Genomic DNA, 19,419 nt, shown 5'->3' with positions numbered 1-19,419 from the left:
GAAATAAGCTCTAAGAAAAAGATGTGAGTGTGTTTTTTTTTTGGGGGGGGGCAGGTTTTGATGTAGCCCAGGCTGGCCCAGAACTCACTATAAAGTAGAGGATGATCTTGAACTTTGGATACTTCTGTTTCTGCATCCCAAGGGCTGGGATTACAGGTGTGTACCATTATGCCTAGTTTATGTGATGCTGAGAATTAAACCTATCTCAGAGATTTGAGACAAGCACTCTACCAACTAATCTATAACTCCACCCTTGCAAAGCTAATTTTAGTAATATATTTTATTTAGTCCAATATATCAAGAATATCAGTTTAGAGGCAGGAGGATCATGAGTTTAGTCTAGCTTGGGCTACATAACAGACTATCTTAAACAATAAATAAACTATGTAGATATATGATTTTAGCATTATCAGTATTTATTTACACTGTTATTTACTTTTTTAGCCTAAGGCTCTGAACTCTAGTGTGTATTCTGGATCTACAGCATTTAACAATACAGATGAGCCATATTTCAAGGGCTCCACAGCCTCTACTGTTAGGCAGTGAAAGCCTAAACAAAGAAAGTTATATCCTGTGGTGGTTTGAATAGGAATGGCACCCAAAAACTCATGTGTTTAAATGCTTGACCCATAGGGAGTGGCACGATTTTTGTTTGTTTTGTCCTGTTTTGTTTTTTGAGACAGGGTTTCTCTTCATGAAGCCTTTGCTATCTTGGAACTCACCTTGTAGACCAGGCTAGCCTCAAACTTACAGAGATCTGCCTTCTCACTGCCCTCAGTGCTGGGATTAAAGGTGTGCACCACCATGGCCCTCAGGACTAGCTCTACTAGGAGGTGTGGCCTTGTTGGAGTAAGTATGCCACTGTGGAGGCAGGCTTTGAGATATTATATGCTCAAGCTATCCTCAGTGTGGCACACAGTCTCTTCCTATTGCCTATGGATCAAGATGTAGAACTCTCAGCTCCTTCTCCAGGACCATGTCTGCCTGCACACTGCTGCTGTTATCTGTTTTTTTATTATCTACAGTGACTACCCTTTAAGCAGTGGCTGTCCTAATCAGAGACTGCAACACTACTGCTACCAGCAGTGGTTTGGCTGCAAGGGCCACAACTTGAGGAGACTGTTCTCTCAGGCACCCACTCATTCACAGCTACTGAGGGAAACTTTAAATCTAAAGAACTCACAATTCAATGGTTTAGGTGGAATTCTGCTCACCCAGAGAGGCTAAATAGCAAGCAGCTAAACTTCTCCTTTTGCTGGAGACTTCCAAAAAACCCAGTGTCTTTCTCCCTGCAGCCACTTAAAAAAAACCCTTGCTATACGTCGTTTTTCCTTACCACTTCCTGTCAGCTACTTGCTGAATGAGCCTCCTGCTTGCAGGTTAATTTTATTTAATCAAACACATCTTTGAATTGTTAACAAAAGCTGTAGGAAAAAAATGCAACACACTTTAAAATAATATTCCCCAACATACTGCCATGTTTCCTGTCATGACAATAATGGACTAAACCTCTGAACTGTAAGCCAGCCCCAATTAAATGCTTTCCTTTTTTTTTTTTTTTTTTGAGACAGAGTTTCTCTGTGTAGCTTTGGATCCTTTCCTGGAACTCACTCTGTAGCCCAGGCTGGCCTCGAACTTACAGAGATTCGCCTGCCTCTGCCTCCCAAGTGCTGGGATTAAAGGCGTGCGCCACTACCGCCTGGCTAAATGCTTTCCTTTATAAGAGTTCATGGCAATAGAAACCCTAAGACATACCCATATTACAGATTCCTTTAATAGGACAGCAGCTGGCAGTACCTAGAGAACAGTGTCTTTAAACAAATTATAAGGAAAAAAGAATTACTACTTCTTTTTTCTTGTACTCACTATATTTGTAGAGTGAATTTTCCAATGAAGAACAAAAACAAAGCAAATAAGTAGGCAGTCTTACTCTTAGCAAAGGTGAGCTACTAATATGACAATGAACAGAAAATTTAAGCTTCCATTTTTTTCTTAGATATATTTATTTTGAAGTGTATGAGTATTTTGCCTGCATGAATGTATGTGCACTACATGCATGCCAGGTGCCAGCAGAGGTCAGAAGAGAGTGTAAGATCACCTGGAACTGGAGTTGAAGCCACATTTCAAGGGCTCCATAGCCTCTATTAGCTCTGTTTAACAATGAGCAACCATGTGGGTGCTGAAAATTGAACCCATGTCTTCTGAAAGAGCAGCAAGTGCTCATAACCACTGAGCCAACTCTGCAGCCCCAAATAAAAGTTTTTAAATCATCTATTTTTATACTTAAAACTTCTATGTTCAACTCTTGTTTCTTTTTTCTTCTCAGAGTCTGACACTGTAACTCAGGCTGGTCTTGAAATCATAGCATTCCTCGCTCAGTCTCTAAATGTTGGGATTACAGGCATGAGGCACCAGCCAGGCAACCTGTTCAACTTTTAAAAGATAAGCCTGCTGTTAAAGTAATTGAAAACTGGTGACTTGGTATCAAAAGCTTTTATGTACTAAAATATGTAACACAACTCTATTTTGAATAGGCCCAAAACAAATAAAAACATATAATCTGATCATATATATAATCTATACTTCTATTATAAAATGCTTAAAATTTTTTTCCAGTTATAAAGATTCAACATAAGACCTTATTTATACTAGGCAAATACTGTGCCACTGATCTATGCCCTCGGCCTAATTTCACTTAATAGAGATATACATTGTAAATATTCATTTATGACTAACCAATAGACATTCACAATACATAAGCACCTTTGACTCCTGAAAAATTTAATATTCTTACCATTTACCAAATTTAAATGACTTAAAAGGAGTAAGTTTTCCTTTAGAAATTAAAGCATGACTGTTATAGTTGGCTAACATTTTGGTTCAGATTTACATTTTTTCAAAGGGCTTTCCAAAAGTACAAAACCAGAAGACAAATTTTGGACAAAATGCTAGTTACAACCATTAAAGGAAACAAAGCTTCAGTTTTAGGCTAAATTACTAGGGATAGGAAATTTACTCAACTATTCAAGTCCCACTTAAATAATACACACTATAAACTAAAACAAAGCCAATGTTAAAACAATAACAACAAAAAAAACCCAAAAACAACAACAACAACAAAACAGCAACAGAGCCTGCTACAGACATCCAGGACACAGATCTAGAGAGGATATTTACCCACACTTGGAAGGGAAAACTAACACCAAAGGGAGAACTACCTTCCCTTCAGAGATTAAGAAGTGATCTAGAGGTTCCTGTTACTAACAGCTCTCTGTAAGAAAGCACTTTTCTTGCCATAAAAGCAGAGGAAAAGTATAATTAGCTTTCATAGCTAATGCTTTTGGGCCTTAGCTAAGAACCAATTTATTATACTCAGAGAAATAGTCCTACTGTGACCTGGTTCACTTAACCAGAAAACTTCCCAAATGAATGCAAATGTTTTTAAATGATACCTTATGATAACAAATTTGATTTATGAAGAGAAAGTATATACTGACATTTGAAGCATATTCTTTCCAGTCAAAGCAACTTACCATCACATGTAAAAGTAACTGGTAGTTGAAATCCTTCAATTTCAATGGAAACCTTCACACTGGCATTTTCTCCACACAAGCTTCTTTGCACTGTGACTGGACTTAACAAATAGCCTGGATTTGTGCAGTGATCAGAATATGGAAATTTGGTCTTCAATCTGTTCACAAGAAAGAAGATATTTAATACCCTTTTTGTTGTTGTTTTTAAAGCTGCATTTGAGAGCCCTGAACAAGGCTTTACATGCTTTCAGCTACTCAATTTTGTATTTCTGTCCAACTCCAGAGCAGCTCATAAGAATGGAAATGAATGAATGAACTCTTAAAACTCCAAAGAGCAGCATGTGCCTTTTAAATGAAGGGGAACCAAGGAAAAAGACATTAACTAGTGCCAGGATATCTTTGGTAATACTGTCAACAAGATCTAGGCATTCCAGAGATGGCTGGCATCAAATGAGGTTCTCTGCTTTAGATTCTTAGCCTCCACAAAGCAATTACATAAAGTGGTCTGTCTGTTTTAAATGAATTATTGATGACATGAAAAATTTAACTAAAAATTGTAAACACCAGAGGAATAAAAAGTTTCTATCTTTTCAAAGTTGGTTTTTTTTTTTTCTAAGCAGGACTTTTTTTTCCCCTATAAACATTGTTTGTGGTTATAAGACAAGGAAAAATAGAAAATGAGTTTTCATAGAGCTACAAGGCCTTTACAGTGCTACAAGGGTACCTTAAAAATTAGGGGTCAAGCTGGGCATGGCAGCGCACATCTTTAATCCCAGCACTCGAGGGGCAGAGGCAGGCAGATCTCACTGAGTTCCAGGACAGCCAGGGCTACACAGATAAACCCTCTCTTCTTAAAACAAAACAAAACAAAACAAAACAAAAAAACAAAAAAAAAAAAAAAAGAAAGAAAGAAAGAAAGAAAAGGAAAGTTAGGGGTCACATGCTAAGGTATTCATAGGAACAACACAGTAAGATGTGTAAATACATGAATGTAGTATGTGGCTCATCTCCAGATATGACTGCCATTATGAAGAAGGAGACAGTAAAATGGCTCGGTGTGTGCCAGTGCTTGCCATCAAGCCTGAAAATCTGAGTCTATCCCTGGGACTTACTCCTGCCAGGTGTCCTCTGACCTTCACACACTTGTCATGGTATGTCCACCCAAACATAACTCACACTCACGCACACACACATAAGCATAACACAACGGACAAATAAACACAATAAACATTTTTAAGAAAGGGTAGATTTAATACTGTCAACTTCACAGGCCCCAGTAACTGCCTTTTCCTGGAGGTTGATAAAAGGTTCCAGTCCCCTCACCTCATCTGTTTTTCTTCTTTTTTCCTACCTTTTTTGCATTTGTGGGGATTGAACCCAAGGCCTCATACATGCTAGGCACACAGGCCATTACCACTGACCTATATATTTAGCAAACATCTGTTTTTCATGAGGCCTTAAATGGAATGCATGCTAGAAATACCAACTATGTGCTTCTACGGATATTAAACTATTCAAGGAATACATACAGAATAAAACATTTTGAGATGACAAGAGCAAATTCAACAGTCAATATAAAACCTGTAAGTCAGACTACCTGAGTTTGATCCTTGTTTTTATTATTTATTAGCTGTGTAAATGCAGTTAAGTTACTGACATTCTCTTGCTTCAGAGTAATATGACCATTTATTTCCCTGAGTTGTCATAAGAACATGTAAAATAAGTTTATAAACCACTTAGTGCCTACTACATAACAAATACTGTAAACGTCTTATAAAATAAATGAATCAGTGAAAGAATAAATGTGGTTTCTACATTGTGATCTTAGAAGACACGTACACAGGATCTAATATTAAAAAGATAAAATACAGAACAGAAGAGATGGCTCACAGTTAAAAGTCTATACTGTTCTTGCAGAGAACCCAAGTTTGATTTCCAACACCTATGTCAGGTGGTTCACAATTACCTACAACTCCAACTCCAGGGGAACCAATGTCTCTGGCCTTTACTGGCACCAGCACTCACATGTCATAACTACATACAAACTATATACACAAAATTTACAAATAATTCTTTTAAAAAGATGAAATGTGTTCAAAGTGATATAAGCTGAATTGATATTGGAACTTTATCTTCACATATGGATACTGTAAGATATTTAGTTGGTGCCAAGCTTATCCCTTCATAACAGTAAGCTTGCAATGGCTTATTCTTATTATTTCACACATACTTGGCATTATACTGTGTAGTGGGTACTCCCTCTACCCACGACCTTGGGCTATCTGGCTCGATAGAGGTGGTGCTTCTTGCCTGCCTACGTGACCTCTTAAAAGGGGAAGAGGGAGGGGGTTGCTGGCTCTTGGGCGTGGAAGGCTTCCTGGTACACTGTTCAGTGACCTGGTCTAGAGCTTTCCCCATCTTTCCCTGGAAGACAAGAGGCAATCGTGTCACTTCATTTTGTATAAGTGAGTGTGTGATCTCCATTTCATCCCTTAATAAATAAGTTTTCTTCCCAGAAATCTGTTGATTTCTCGAATATGTACTGTTTGCTAAAAATCATGAAATAAAGCTGGACTTTTACTCTCAGCACTCAGAAGGCAGAGGCAGGCAGATCCCTGAGTTTGAGGCCAGCTTGGTCTACCAAGAGAGTTCTAGGTCAGCATGGCTATACAGAGAGATCCTGTCTCAAAAAAATAAATTAAGAAAAAGAACTCATAAGATAGATATATCTAACCATATAGTTAACCAATCTAAGAACTGACTGAGAATGGAGGGTTGGCAGTTCAACATCATGCTTAATTCTATGGCAAGTTCAAGATGAGATTGGACTGGAGGAGACAGTGCCTAATAAATAATTATTAATTCAAAGATGAAGTCAAGCTTTGAAAACATATGGGATGTCATGGAATTAAGATACTATGGGGAGGAAGGGGTATGCTCAATGTTATTTGCATATATGAAATTGCTGCAATGAAATTTTTTCTGTATAACATTCCTCGATAATAAAATATTATATGGCATGAGATGTGAACCACATACAAAGAAAATGTAGGCATTTCTCATTTTGTGTTAGAGAAACATAGAGGAAACAGTAGTAACCACAGGCCTGGGCTGGAGCTCGGCGCTAGACTCCATACCTAGTGCCCTAGAGGTTTAATCTTCATTATTTCAAAACAAGCCTACTACATCAACATTCTTTAAAAATTTTTTTCTCTAGACCACAACTGTTAGATTTAGTAAGTTTTATCAAGAAAAAGAAACAAATATAATGAAAGGCATCCCCAAGTTAAAGTAAAAGACCTTCACTAGTTCAATTTTTAATTTCATTGATAAAAACAAAAAAAGCCTAGGCCTAGAACTGGCACTGAATTGTTAAAACTGCTATACTGTAATTTCAGCTGTAAGCACACACAGCATCTTAATAGTCTGATGCTGTTTTCACAGCTGAATCAAAATGATGGCATGGATAATTTTTAGAAGACTTTTAAAAAGCACAAACTAGGTTCTACGGATGTAGCTTGGCAGCTGTGTACATGCTGGGTTCAATCCCCAAAGGGTCACACATTGTAGAAAATTATGAGGCCAGCCTGGGATACAAAGCCAATTTCTGTCTCAAAAGGGGAGTGGGGAAGAGAGCCAAGAAGCCACTTGAGGAACATATATACGTACTGAGTCTCCATGGTTCCAGGGCAAAAAGAAAAATTCCTGGAACATGGCTTCAGAAACCTCTGTTCTGAAAGTTGCTGCAAGCATACTACGTATTACTGGAAATCAGAGAATAAGAACTCATTTTCTATTTGGTCCATCTGGAGTTACATATTAAATAAGACACTGAGTATAAATATGTATACATGTAAATAAATACAGCAGCATTCTTATTCAGTTGTAGTTACTGTCCTGTCAACTATGGTCTTTTAGCAAAAAGAAAAAAAAAAAATCTTGACCCAATAAGGGAAGAAAAAAAAAAAAAATCATGTGTTCAGGCTGCTAAGATTGATGGTAGGTTACTGCTGTCACTTATAAATTACTATTTTTTTTTTTACTTAAAAAAATTAATATGATGGGGCTAGAGAGTTGGCTCAGTGATTAAAAGCACTTGCTGCTCTTGCAGAGGATTTAGGTTCGATTCCCAGCACTCTTATGGGGAGGAGGGATCCAATGCCCTCTTCTGGCACCAGGTATGCACATGGTATACTTACATACATGCAGCCAAAACACTCACATACATAAAATAATAAGCAAATTAATTTATGTGGGAAGGGGGCGTATAGGTGGAGTCCAGAGGACAACCTGAGGGACTAGGTTCCAGGAATCAAGCTTGGGTTATCAGTCTTAATGGCAAGCACCTTTACCTATTGAGCCATCGAATGACCTGTATAAATTAATTTTTTTCCGACACATATGTTTTACAAAGCAGAGTTTACATAGGACTCAGTATTCAGTTTCAGACATCCACTGAGGCGTTATGGAATATAGCCATTCTAGTCAAGGAAGGACTACTGTAATCACTTAGCTAAGCTGGGGGGTTTGTGAAAATAGCTCTATGATTCAAAATGCAAATCATAAAGAGCTTAGTCTTTCGACTTGCAAAGTTTAAATGTAGTACTTAAAAAAAAAACAATAACAGAAACCATATAGTACTTGTTTGGGGGAAAAAAGAAACTATGTAAGAAAGGTAACATTATTTCCAAAGCATTAAGGTAAAAGATTGTGTCTAAATCATTAACCAAAATGGCATATATACTCAAAAATGATCTGGCAGGGGGTACCCATGACCTGCTTAAAAAGAAGACCTTTTTACTGAAGGCGGCTCTGGATTCAGAATAAATCCCTTGGTGGGATCACTTTCTCTGCATGAGAGAGCAGATTTTGTCCTCTGCCTTGAAGTTTGCTGCTCCAGTCTTCTACCTAACTTATCTCTGTTTGACTGGCTAAGATTCATTTTTCCTCTCTGTTAGTAAAAACATGGAGTCAGTGGCTATGCTCCCTGTCTTCAGAAGTTCCATTTACAATAGGAAAAAAAAATGAAGCTAAATCATATGGAGGATGAGCATGGTAAGAAAGGAAAGGAAAGGGAAAGACAGAAAATCTGAAGGGTCTAAAGAGAGGAGTAAATTGTGAATTTAAGCCTGGTAACAGATCTGTATTCCCAGGATTTGAGAAGTACAGGCAGAAGGATCCAAGTTCAAGGTCATCTTTGGATATATAATGAATAACCCTATTTCAAAATTTAAAAAAAAAAAAAGTGAATTCAAGGTGGGTGTGCTGATGCATACTGTTACCTCAGCACTGGGGAAGCTGAGGCAGAAGGAATGTATGCCATGAGTTCAGGGACCATATAGCCTACATAGTACGTTGCAGCCTAGCAGGGGCTACAGAGTGAGAGCCTTCCCTGTTTCACAAAACAAAACAGAAATGGCAAGATACTTTAGCAGACAGGTGTCTGATGCACAGCCTGACAACTTGAGTTTGATCCCCAGAACCCATAGTAGAATGGAACAGACGCCCTAACTCATTTCTTTTCATGTAATGGAAAGAAACATTTAACCAGTGGCAAAGATGTGATGCTGTATTGACAGCAGAAAAGGCTTTGTTAGGGTATTTCCTTGGAATCTCAATTTTTCTATTTATAAAGAATATGGTACAAAGGCTGAAAATGTGGCTCTTCATTGGTAGAGAACCTGCCTAACATGCTTGAAGCCTTGGGTTCCATCCCCAGCACTGCATAAAACTGGAAGTGGTAGCTCACGACTATAAGTAATCCTAGTCCTTGGTGAAAGCAGGAACATTGAAAGTTCAAGATCAGCCAGGCAATGGTGGCACATGTCTTTAATCCTAGCACTTGGGAGGCAGAGGTAGATGGATCTCTGTGAGTTTGAGGCCAGCCTGGTCTACAAATCTGTCTTGGAAAAAAAAAAGTTCTAGATCATCCTCACCTACCGAAGACTATGAGGCCAGCCTGGGCTAGCGACCCCATCTCTGAAACAGCAATAACAAAACAAAAAATCAATCCTGTCTAAGACATACAAGAGTGAGAAAATATTTAAGAGCTATACTTTTCTACTATTTATAAAATATATTTTTATTAAATAAGTAGAATATCCTTCTGAATGCTAGATAAGTTTGTGAGAAAATGGGCATACTTATGTATGCCTGTAAACCTAGAACTCAGGAGGCTGAGGCAGGAAGATTTAAGAGTTTGAGGCCAGACTGAGATACAAACTGAACAGTGTCTCCAAAAACAAAAAATATATTTTCTTTGGCAAGATGAAAGTTTGTCTAAAAACAAAAGAAGGCACCTTCTAGGTGTGTGGAAACACATGCAACCCAGATTTTCACTTGTTAAAAGAGGACCAGAGATCCACTCTCAGCCTTATTTAGAAGCCCAACAAGTAAAGATCTAGATTCATCTATGGCCTGTGATTATGTGCCAATTAACTGCTTCAAAATTTTAGCCACATGAAGAAAAAAAAAAAAACTTAAAAAATTTTAGGATTGGCATGAAGTAGCAAGTTTTGTTTTGGTTTTGTTCTGGGTTTTTTGGGTTTTTTTTTGTTTTTTTTTTTTTGGTTTCTCGAGGCAGGGTTTCTCTGTAGCTTTGCGCCTTTCCTGGGACTCACTTGGTAGCCCAGGCTGGCCTCGAACTCACAGAGATCCGCCTGCCTCTGCCTCCCGAGTGCTGGGATTAAAGGTGTGCGCCACCACTGCCCGGCTTTTTTTTTTTTTTGAGACAAGATCTTCCTATGTAGCCTTGGCTGGCCTGGAACTCAGAAATACGCTGCCTCTGCCTTGCCCAGCTCTCATTTTTTTTTTTTTTTTTGGTTTGTTTGTTTTTTTTCGAGACATGAAGTATTTTTTTGAATGACCATTTTAATTTAAAGAATCGGTAATTTATAAAGAAAATTCCTTACTTCATAATGGATTGACAAAAAGCTGCCACCTCCTCATTCTGTACTTCAAATTCTTGTAGAAGAGAACTTCCAGTTGGCAAACTACTGGTCCCATTTGGGTCTTTCTGTAATTAAAAAAGTGGTTTTATTTTAAAAGTGAAAGATCTCTAAAATGCTGCTACACAGTAGTACCTCACAAACTAGGTTTATGAAGCTATACAAAGTTACAGAGGTAAGATAATCATTTAAGTAGCAGAGCTTTTTAAAGTGGCTTTCTTTAACACAACATCTTATCCTATAACTCAGGCAGTCCTCAGACTTTAAGTGATCCTCCTGTCTTAGCTCAATGGCAGAGAGATAGCACAAACCTGGGTTCAATATCATACATGCCAATAAATAAATGAGTAATACAAATAAATAAATGGAACCGAAAGATGGCTCAGCAAGTAAAGGTACCTGCTGCCAAGCACAGAGACCTAAGCTCAATCCCACATGGTGGAACGAGATAAGTGGTTCTTGAAAACTGTCTGCTGACTTTTGTGCTCGTGCACACACACTCAGATAAATGTAAAACAAATAAGCAGCACATAAACTTCAAAAGTCCATAGCTTTCAATGATCTTGGTGCCTATGAAGCCGGGCAGTGGTGGCGCACACCTTTAATCCCAGCACTCGGGAGGCAGAGCCAGGCGGATCTCTGTGAGTTCGAGGCCAGCCTGGACTACCCAGTGAGTTCCAGGAAAAGGCGCAAAGCTACACAGAGAAACCCTGTCTCGAAAAACCAAAAAAAAAAAAAAAAAAAAAAAAAAAAAAAATAGCCGGGCGGTGGTAGCGCATGCCTTTAATCCTAGCACTCGGGAGGCAGAGCCAGGCAGATCTCTGTGAGTTCGAGGCCAGCTTGGGCTACAGAGTGAGTTCCAGGAGGGGCTCCAAAGCTACACAGAGAAACCCTGTCTCGAAAAACCAAAAAAAAAAAAAAAGGTATAAAAGTGTGTGAATTACATTTAAAAAAAAAAAAACTTAAAAAAAAAATTTTTTTAAGGTCAATAAATACTTTTTTAAAGTTACTTTATGAGTTTTCTTTGTTTAAATGGTGCCAGAGACCTTACTGCTAGAATGTGATATGTATATTTGGTGAGGAGGGGAGCAATATACAAAATCACAAGTAAAAATAGCAAAGCTCCTGGGAAACATAATTAAGATAGACTATTCAACATGGGAAAAAAAACCTAACTAAGACAAAAATAGATCTTTATAAATTCCTAACACAGCTAGGCAAGGTGGCTTTCAACTGGCAGAAGAATCTGGAACCCTGAGTGAGACCCTGTCTCAAACGACAAAAATATACCAAAACAAACCTAACAGTTAAATACTCATCCTCATCCACCCCTCAATTTACGCTCTCCAGTCTCTTGAAGCCTGTCTTTCTTTCTGTTTTGTGATGGAAGTTCTTCAGGGCATTTACTCCCTTGAAGATTGCTGAATAATGAACAAATAATAGAGGACGTAGGCATCTCAATGAAGCAGCAGACAAAAGTTCTTCCAAGGCTAATGTCCTCACAGCTGCTTTGCACTAGTTTCACCAGGTCAATACTGTGGACTTCGAACTACTTCTGAAACTGTATTTTCACTAAAAGAGGAATCTTCTGCAGGATATTCAGTGTTTTCATAAAACCTGTTATATTGTTAAAGGTCTCTAATAAACTGTAAGAAAAGTTTGTTCATGATTGCAACGAAATAATAACATGCTAGGAAAACTGAACTAGCACAACTTCGCTGCTATACTGACACCAATCTGCAAATATCAATAACATACTTGTGTTATAGAAACAAGCACTATAACAAACAGACTTCAGTTCTTTAAAGATTGAGATCTCTGCTCCAGACGGTTCAATGGGTAAAATGCTGCCTCCCCCCAGCCCAATGATCCAAGTTTAGATCCTCAGCACCCAGGTGAAAGCATTAGCATTCATTTCTGTAATCATTGAGCCCCTGTGGGAAGATGAGAAGTGGAGGCTGAGAATCTCTCAGAAGTGCACAGCCACTTAGCCTGGTGTACACAGCAGTGAAACACTGTCTCAAACAGTGGAAGGTGAGAACTGACACCTAAAGCTGTCTGCTGACCTCTACATGCTCTGGTACATGTGTACCATGGTACAGGTGGCTCACACACATGAACATACACACAAAATTAAATTACATTAAATTTAAATTAAAAAATGCAAATCTGTCCTTAAACTAAGTCAGCCACTGTCTACTCCAACCTTACTTGTCCAACATTTCCACTGACTTCTATGCTGCAGTTAGATTGAATCATATCCTGTTCATACAAAACACAATGGGACTTACCCTGGCTCTGAACTTTCTGTTTGCTAAAAATGTCTTCCTCATCTCCCTCATAACATTAAAAAAAAAACAAAACCTATCAAGTTTTCAGGGCACAGTGAATAGCACTTCCATATGCTTACTATAAAGTAAGTAACCCCCGCCCCAGCTCTTGACACACTCATATACATGTGTGTGTGCATGCCTGCTCATGCACATGTTGAGAACAGAGGTCAATGTCATCCTCAATCATTTTCCATCTTATTTTTTTTTCTTGAGACAGAATCTCTCACTGGACCAGAAGTCCACTGTTTTCTTTAACACTGTTAATTTGTGTTACAGAAACAAGCACTGTAACAGACAAGACTTCAGTTCTCTAAAGATTTGAGATCTGACTGACCCTTGCTCCAGATGCCACCCCCCACTCTCCAAGCCTGATGACCCATGTTTGGGTCCTCAGCACCCATGTAAGAGCAGTAGTGCTCACTTCTGCAATCTCTGCCGCTCCACACTGGGGTTACAAGCCAGTTTTGTAGATGGGGAATCTGGACTCAGGTCTTCATGCTTGTAGACCAAGAACTTTCTACTGAGCTGTCTTTCTAGCTCCACCCCCACACCTCTAACTGCTCTGTCTCAACCAAAGCCTCTACCATCACATCCTGTTTTGAGTCTTGATATGAAAACCTTCTGGAGAACAAGCACCAAACTGAGTTTTGTGTTTGTTTAGAATTTAACACCCAGCTGAAAAGGTATCAACCATCAATCAGTTCAATTTGTTGAATATTTTGCTTCCTCCAAAAACACACAAAACATTTAAAGAATTTAAGAAACTGTGCTTTCTTCAATAATCTTAAAAAGAGTAGCAGCAACTTTCATTAATATTTAATTCTATAAAACTAGCTTTTTAAATTATTAGTATTATTTTTAAAATAACTTGTAACAAATACTGACAGGTACTCTATCAGATTCTTTTTATCAGACTCTTCTATAAAAAATCCACACACATTTATTTGCTTATCAAGTAGCTTCAATAGATGGGTACTATTATAACTTGTTTTTACAGAGGGGATATGGAAGACTAGATTCACACTCAAAAGTCTCCCTGAAAAAGGGGGAAGCACTTGAGGAAGGGGGCATTAACTGCTAGAACTTGGGAGATAGAGGCAGAAGGATCGGAGGTTTATGTCCAGCCTCAGGAGCACAGTAAGTCTGAGAATAGCCTGAGATTAGAAAACTGTCTCAAAATCAAACAAAACAAAAACAAAACAAGCAAATATCCACCCCCCCCCCAAAAAAAAAAAAAACCTCCTCAAAAACAAACCAGAGAAAGTTAGAAAACAATACTGTGGCCTTTGTTGAGACAATGACATGAAACCTGCTCTGTTGAATAGATTTCCAATCTCCTTAATGACATGCTTAGACTTTTTAATTAAAGTGTGTATTTTTCATGATAACTTTTATTAATGAGGCCCTTCTTTTCATTAAGCCACTGAATTTCAACTGACTAGAAAGAAACAATATCAAGATAATAATACAATTAAGAAAGTTTAATGTCCACAATGGGTTAAAAAAATAATAATGCTACCTAGGCTACTTCAGATGTTAACATCAACTTTGTTTCTGTTTTGCAGGGTCTCACTATATAGCCCAGCTTGGCCTCAATCTTTTTTTTTTTTTTAAAGATTATTTATTTTATGTATATGAGTGCTCAACTGGTTGTGAGCCACCATGTGGTTGCTAGGAATTGAACTCAGGACCTCTGGAAGAGCTGCCAGTGCTATTAGCCACTGAGTCATCTCTCCAGCCCCTGGCCTCAATCTTATAATCCTCCTCTTCCTCAGTTTCAGAAGTGTTGGGGTTGTAGGCATGTGCCACCACATGCAGCCATTTGAGTCCTTCCCTCTCTCTGGAACAGCACAATTTTATACTTATCCCTTTGAGACATGTCCCACTATATCCCAAAGTGTCACACCAACAATCAAAGCATCAACTAGCCTCTGTTTCCATTAATCTTGAAGACTTTTCTTTTCTGGTACTCAAGCCAGAAAACTCAGGTTTTCAATCTTGATCCCCCTTCTGGATCAAGTTCTTTAGAGATCTGGTCTGAAAATAACTAATACTTATAACACACTGTATATTCTAAATCATTTATTCATTTATTTATTTATTTAATGTGTATGGGCTAACTGGTCTGAAAATAACTAATACTTATAACACAATGTATATTCTAAATTATTTATTTATTTGTTTGTTTGTTTATTTATTTATTTAATGTGTATGGGTGTCTTGCTAACATGTATGTCTGTGCACCACATAAGAATAAGAATGGCTCCCATAGGCTTATTTATTTGAATGCTTAGGTATCAGGGAGTGGCACTATATAAGACAGATCAGGAGGTGTGGACTCACTAGAGTAGGAATGGCCTTGGAGGATGTGTGTCACTATGGGGTGGTCTTTGAAGTTTCAAGAAAACCTATACCAAGTCCAGTATCTTTCTTTCAGCATGCAGATCAGGATGTAGCTCCCAGCTACTGTTCCAGTGCCATGTGTGCTGCCATGCTCCCTACCATGATGATAATGAACTAAACCTCTGAAACTGTAAGCAAGCCCCCAATTAAATGTTTTCTTTTATAATAGTTGCCTTGGTCATGGTGTCTTTTCACAGCAATAGAACACTGACTAAGACAGGGGGTTAGTCTTTGTGCCCTCAACTGGTTGGCTAAGATCTATTCACAGAAAGCAGGCAATCTGCTTTATCAAGTCTATCAATTCAAGCATTAGCTTCACCCAAAAATACTCTAGTAGACATTCTCAGAATAATGTCTGCCCAGATACCTGAGCAGTTCACGCCCCAATCAAGATAAAAGACAGAAATGGGAGAGAATACTCCAAGAATACTTCAAGATATCATATGTTCCCAAATAAAATCCCCAGTATTAAATAGGTTACATCTTTTTGAAACATTGGCCAAAGGAGTCCGAGTAGACACCCCTTCCCTGAAACAGCACAGGCTATTGACAATGCTATTGGTTACCTTTACAACCTATTGCTGAAGACACCACATACTTGAATCATAGAGAACATGGAAAGATGGAGCTGGTACTCAACTGGAAGCTTCACCCCTACTGACTAGTGGTCAAAGTCTTGGAAGGTGATGTACACACTACTGGAGGAGAAAAATAATTATCTATTTCTCTCAGCTAAAAAAACCTATGAGCGCCGGGCGGTGGTGGCGCACGCCTTTAATCCCAGCACTCGGGAGGCAGAGCCAGGCGGATCTCTGTGAGTTCAAGGCCAGCCTGGTCTCCAAAGCGAGTTCCAGGAAAGGCGCAAAGCTACACAGAGAAACCCTGTCTCGAAAAACCTAAAAAAAAAAAAAAAAAAAAAAAAAAAACCTATGAGCTACAGTGACCACCCTGCAAGATATGTCTACTAATGCAACAATGGTATGAATGTAAAGGAAGTAACCAGTCACTTTTTTTAAAAAATTGGATTTAAGGCCTCTTCCATGAGATGAAACCCGTACCAGACACTATGAATGAGGCCTAGGGCCTAAGACTAGATAGGTCATGGTCCTACAGGAAAACCTATCATTATTATTCTGCTAAACAAACACATCAATAAAACAACATCTAATGACATTTTGCTCATAGATCAGTGAAGTGATTAACCTTCCATGGAGAAGCTTCCTGCAGTAGATGGTAATTAACATAGACACATACAACTGGACAATGTGCAGAGAGTAAGAGACCTAGGAGCACTTGGCCCAAAATGGGATGTATTTAGCACAAAAATTTATCAGTATATTCTCTGATTAAAAAATGTTGTCTCCCCAGGCAGTGGTGGCATATACCTTTAATCCCAGCACTTGGGAGGCAGAGGCAGGTGAATCTCTGTAAGTTCGAGGCCAGCCTGGTCTACAGAGTTAAGTTCATGGACAGCCAGGGCTACACAGAAACCCTGTCTTGAAAAACAAAACAAAACAAACAAACAAAAAGTTGTCTCAAGAATACTGTAAGGATTGGGCCTGATGGCACATGCCTTTAATCTCACCACTCACAGCACTAGAGAGGCAGAGACAAGTAGAGCTCTATGAGTTCAAGGCCATCACAGTCTACATAAAAAGTTCCTGGCCAATAGAGAGACCCTGTCTCAAAACAACAAAAAAGTATTAAGCGGGAAGCTAGTCCTAGTGGTCCACACCTATAATCTAAGCACTAGGGAGACTAAGGCAAGAGGACTGCACAAGTCAGCCCAGGCTATATAGTAAGTAAACAGCCCAGTATTGGCTACAGACTGAGATCTTGTTTTTTTTTTTTTTAAAGCACAAGAAAGAAAAAAGGATAATGTAAGATATTGTATGGGAGAGCTTCATGCCACATGAGTTTTGAAGTTCCTGACACACTACTCAGAAATTAAGTGGGATAAAAGCACTAAGTTTTGTAGTAGTAAATGCACTCTAAGAATATTAGTTATTCTTCAGAACTAAATGCATTGCTTCCTTATTTATTGTGGGAGGCCAGCTCCCACCTTTTCCAGGGTTCCTATGAAAAGGAGCGAGGGATAAGAAAATATTAGATAGAAAGATAGCAAAAAAGAGAAAGACAGAAACACAGGATAGCTTCAGGAGGACCTGGATCAAAACCCAACAGCCCCTTCTGCCTCTTCAGAAGGGCTTTTTATAACAATGCCAAGGGGTGGGGCAAAAGACCTCCCCCTTGCTAGATCAAAGTACACTGCACAGCCAAGTGTAGACCCTTCTAAACGCCTGGTAACCACACCCGTGGTCAAAGCATCCCCTTATGCAGCCCTGCTGGGTAAAGTAAGCTCAGATTCTCGGACCCTGAGTAAGTTCTCACTAGGAAACCTCTGTGAGTCTCTACAACTCCCCCTTCTTAATATATTAAAGGGCCCCTCAGACCCCTCAGATAGCCTGTGCCTGCCTTAGGTAGTCCTTCTTCCCTAATCAGCCTTACCCATCATGGAGATACACTTTCCATCAAGCATACTCTGTCTTAGGTTGGCAGCTAGCAAGAAGGACTTTACCCATCTCTGACTCTGGCAGGGGAAAGTACAGAGCTTTCAGAACTCAGAACTGATTCAGGTCTCCACTAAGCACCTGCAAGTAGCTGGAACAACCACAGCAATCGCTATGGCTGCCACACCCCCCAGTAAAGGAGTAGAGGATGATCAAGATAGAATGTCCTTTTGGAATGGTTCTAAGATGTCTATTACAGCCTTAGCTGCATCAAGTCCTTTTTTAAATCAATAAACTCTTGATGCTGATACATCAAATAAATCAATAAACTCCTGATGAAACTGCATCAAAACTAAAGACTCCCTTAGCTTCACCAAACCATGGTTCATTAATATCAACAGGCTAACATAATTCTAGCATGAATATTACTATACATATTTACAATTCTTACAAACTTACATCCAAAAGCAAACTCTCCATAGGACTATTTACACTTTACAAACTTTAGCAAACATTCAAAAAGAGATCTCTTAACAGAATTATTTACATTTTCTTCCAACAAGACAGAGGGTACATGAATCATGAGTCACCACAGTTAAAATTGTAGGTGAACTCAAAACAGTTTCATTTCTGAGGTTTGCAAACGCTCAAAAAAGTCAGTTCTAGTAAGTCTTAAAGTTCCACTGACGACCAATATCAGGGCCTGGCTTGTCAGCTGCCCTGAAGTCCCTTTTAGCAATCCAAGTCGTAATGACTTTTAGGCAAACAGTTCCAAATATGAGGAGTCCCAATTTGTTGCAGCTCCCCTGAGTGTAACAACTCAACTTAGTTCAAACAAGCATCTCTGAAGCTTCACTCTCAGCCACAGAGGCTTTCCCTAGGAGAGCTGCCCTAGGGCAAAGGTAGAATTACCATACTGAGCTGCTGTAACTCTTAAAAAAGCTTTCTGCTCAGCTAGTAGGAATTGGGAAACCGTCTTTTAAAGGAGCCACACATTGGTTTACTGCTAGCAACCAGAAGTGATGTGGCTCTGGGCTCCGTTTCATTCCAGCTTTCACAGTCTCAGTCCTTGAATACCAAATGGTGACAAAACCTTTGTCCCAAACTCCTTCTCAGCAGTCTAGAGGGCCCCCTTAGTCCCTTGCTTTCCCCAGACTGCAGGATGGAACATCAGTGGATCAAGAACACTGGTTCAGCTGCTCTCACTTCAGCTCCTCTGGAGGATTGTCAGCAGCTACGGTATCATCAGAGCTGACATTTCTCTGTTCCATGCACTGCACCAAGTGCTCAGGCATCCATCAAGCTTCATTTTCATCTTGTGAAAAAACACAAACATGCCCTCGACCCCATATTAAAACAGGGTTGGGACCCTTCCATAATCCTGAGCAAGGATCATTCCATTTCACCTGAGCAAAGGTTGCTCAAGTGCCATCATGCCTGAATCTATCCATGGCAGATTGCTCATGGACATCCACATTCAAAAAATTCAGAACGAAAAGAGCATGATTCAATACATTATGTGGTGACTGAGGGTACAATTCCCCCCTCTTCATTTTTTGAAGCTGCATCTTGGGATTACCATGGGTTTTCCACTATGCCTTGTCCTTGAGGATTATAAGGAATGCCTGTTTTATGCTCAATTTGCCATTGGAAACAAAATTCTTGAAATGCTTTACTACTGTATCCAGGACCA

The 19,419-nt window shown here is 39.1% G+C and overlaps 1 protein-coding gene across 3 annotated transcripts in view; it reads right to left on the bottom strand.

Annotated features, from left to right (window-relative positions):
- The window catches only part of Pik3c2a (phosphatidylinositol-4-phosphate 3-kinase catalytic subunit type 2 alpha), a 112,625-nt gene that overhangs the window by 54,301 nt on the left and 38,905 nt on the right, over positions 1–19,419 (bottom strand). For all 3 annotated transcript variants that reach the window (XM_052763112.1, XM_052763111.1, XM_052763113.1), the window contains 2 exons: positions 10,445–10,548; positions 3,534–3,691 (listed from right to left, as the gene is read on the bottom strand). In XM_052763112.1, coding sequence (XP_052619072.1) covers positions 3,534–3,691; positions 10,445–10,548 — 262 coding nt within the window. The remainder of the gene's footprint in view (positions 1–3,533; positions 3,692–10,444; positions 10,549–19,419) is intronic.

This window comes from Peromyscus californicus, unplaced genomic scaffold, assembly GCF_007827085.1.
Source record: "Peromyscus californicus insignis strain IS unplaced genomic scaffold, ASM782708v3 Scaffold_4__1_contigs__length_199733344, whole genome shotgun sequence".
Classification (NCBI taxonomy): domain Eukaryota; kingdom Metazoa; phylum Chordata; class Mammalia; order Rodentia; family Cricetidae; genus Peromyscus; species Peromyscus californicus.
Note: the sequence above shows the minus strand (reverse complement) of the source record. Positions and strands in the feature narration are given on the sequence as shown.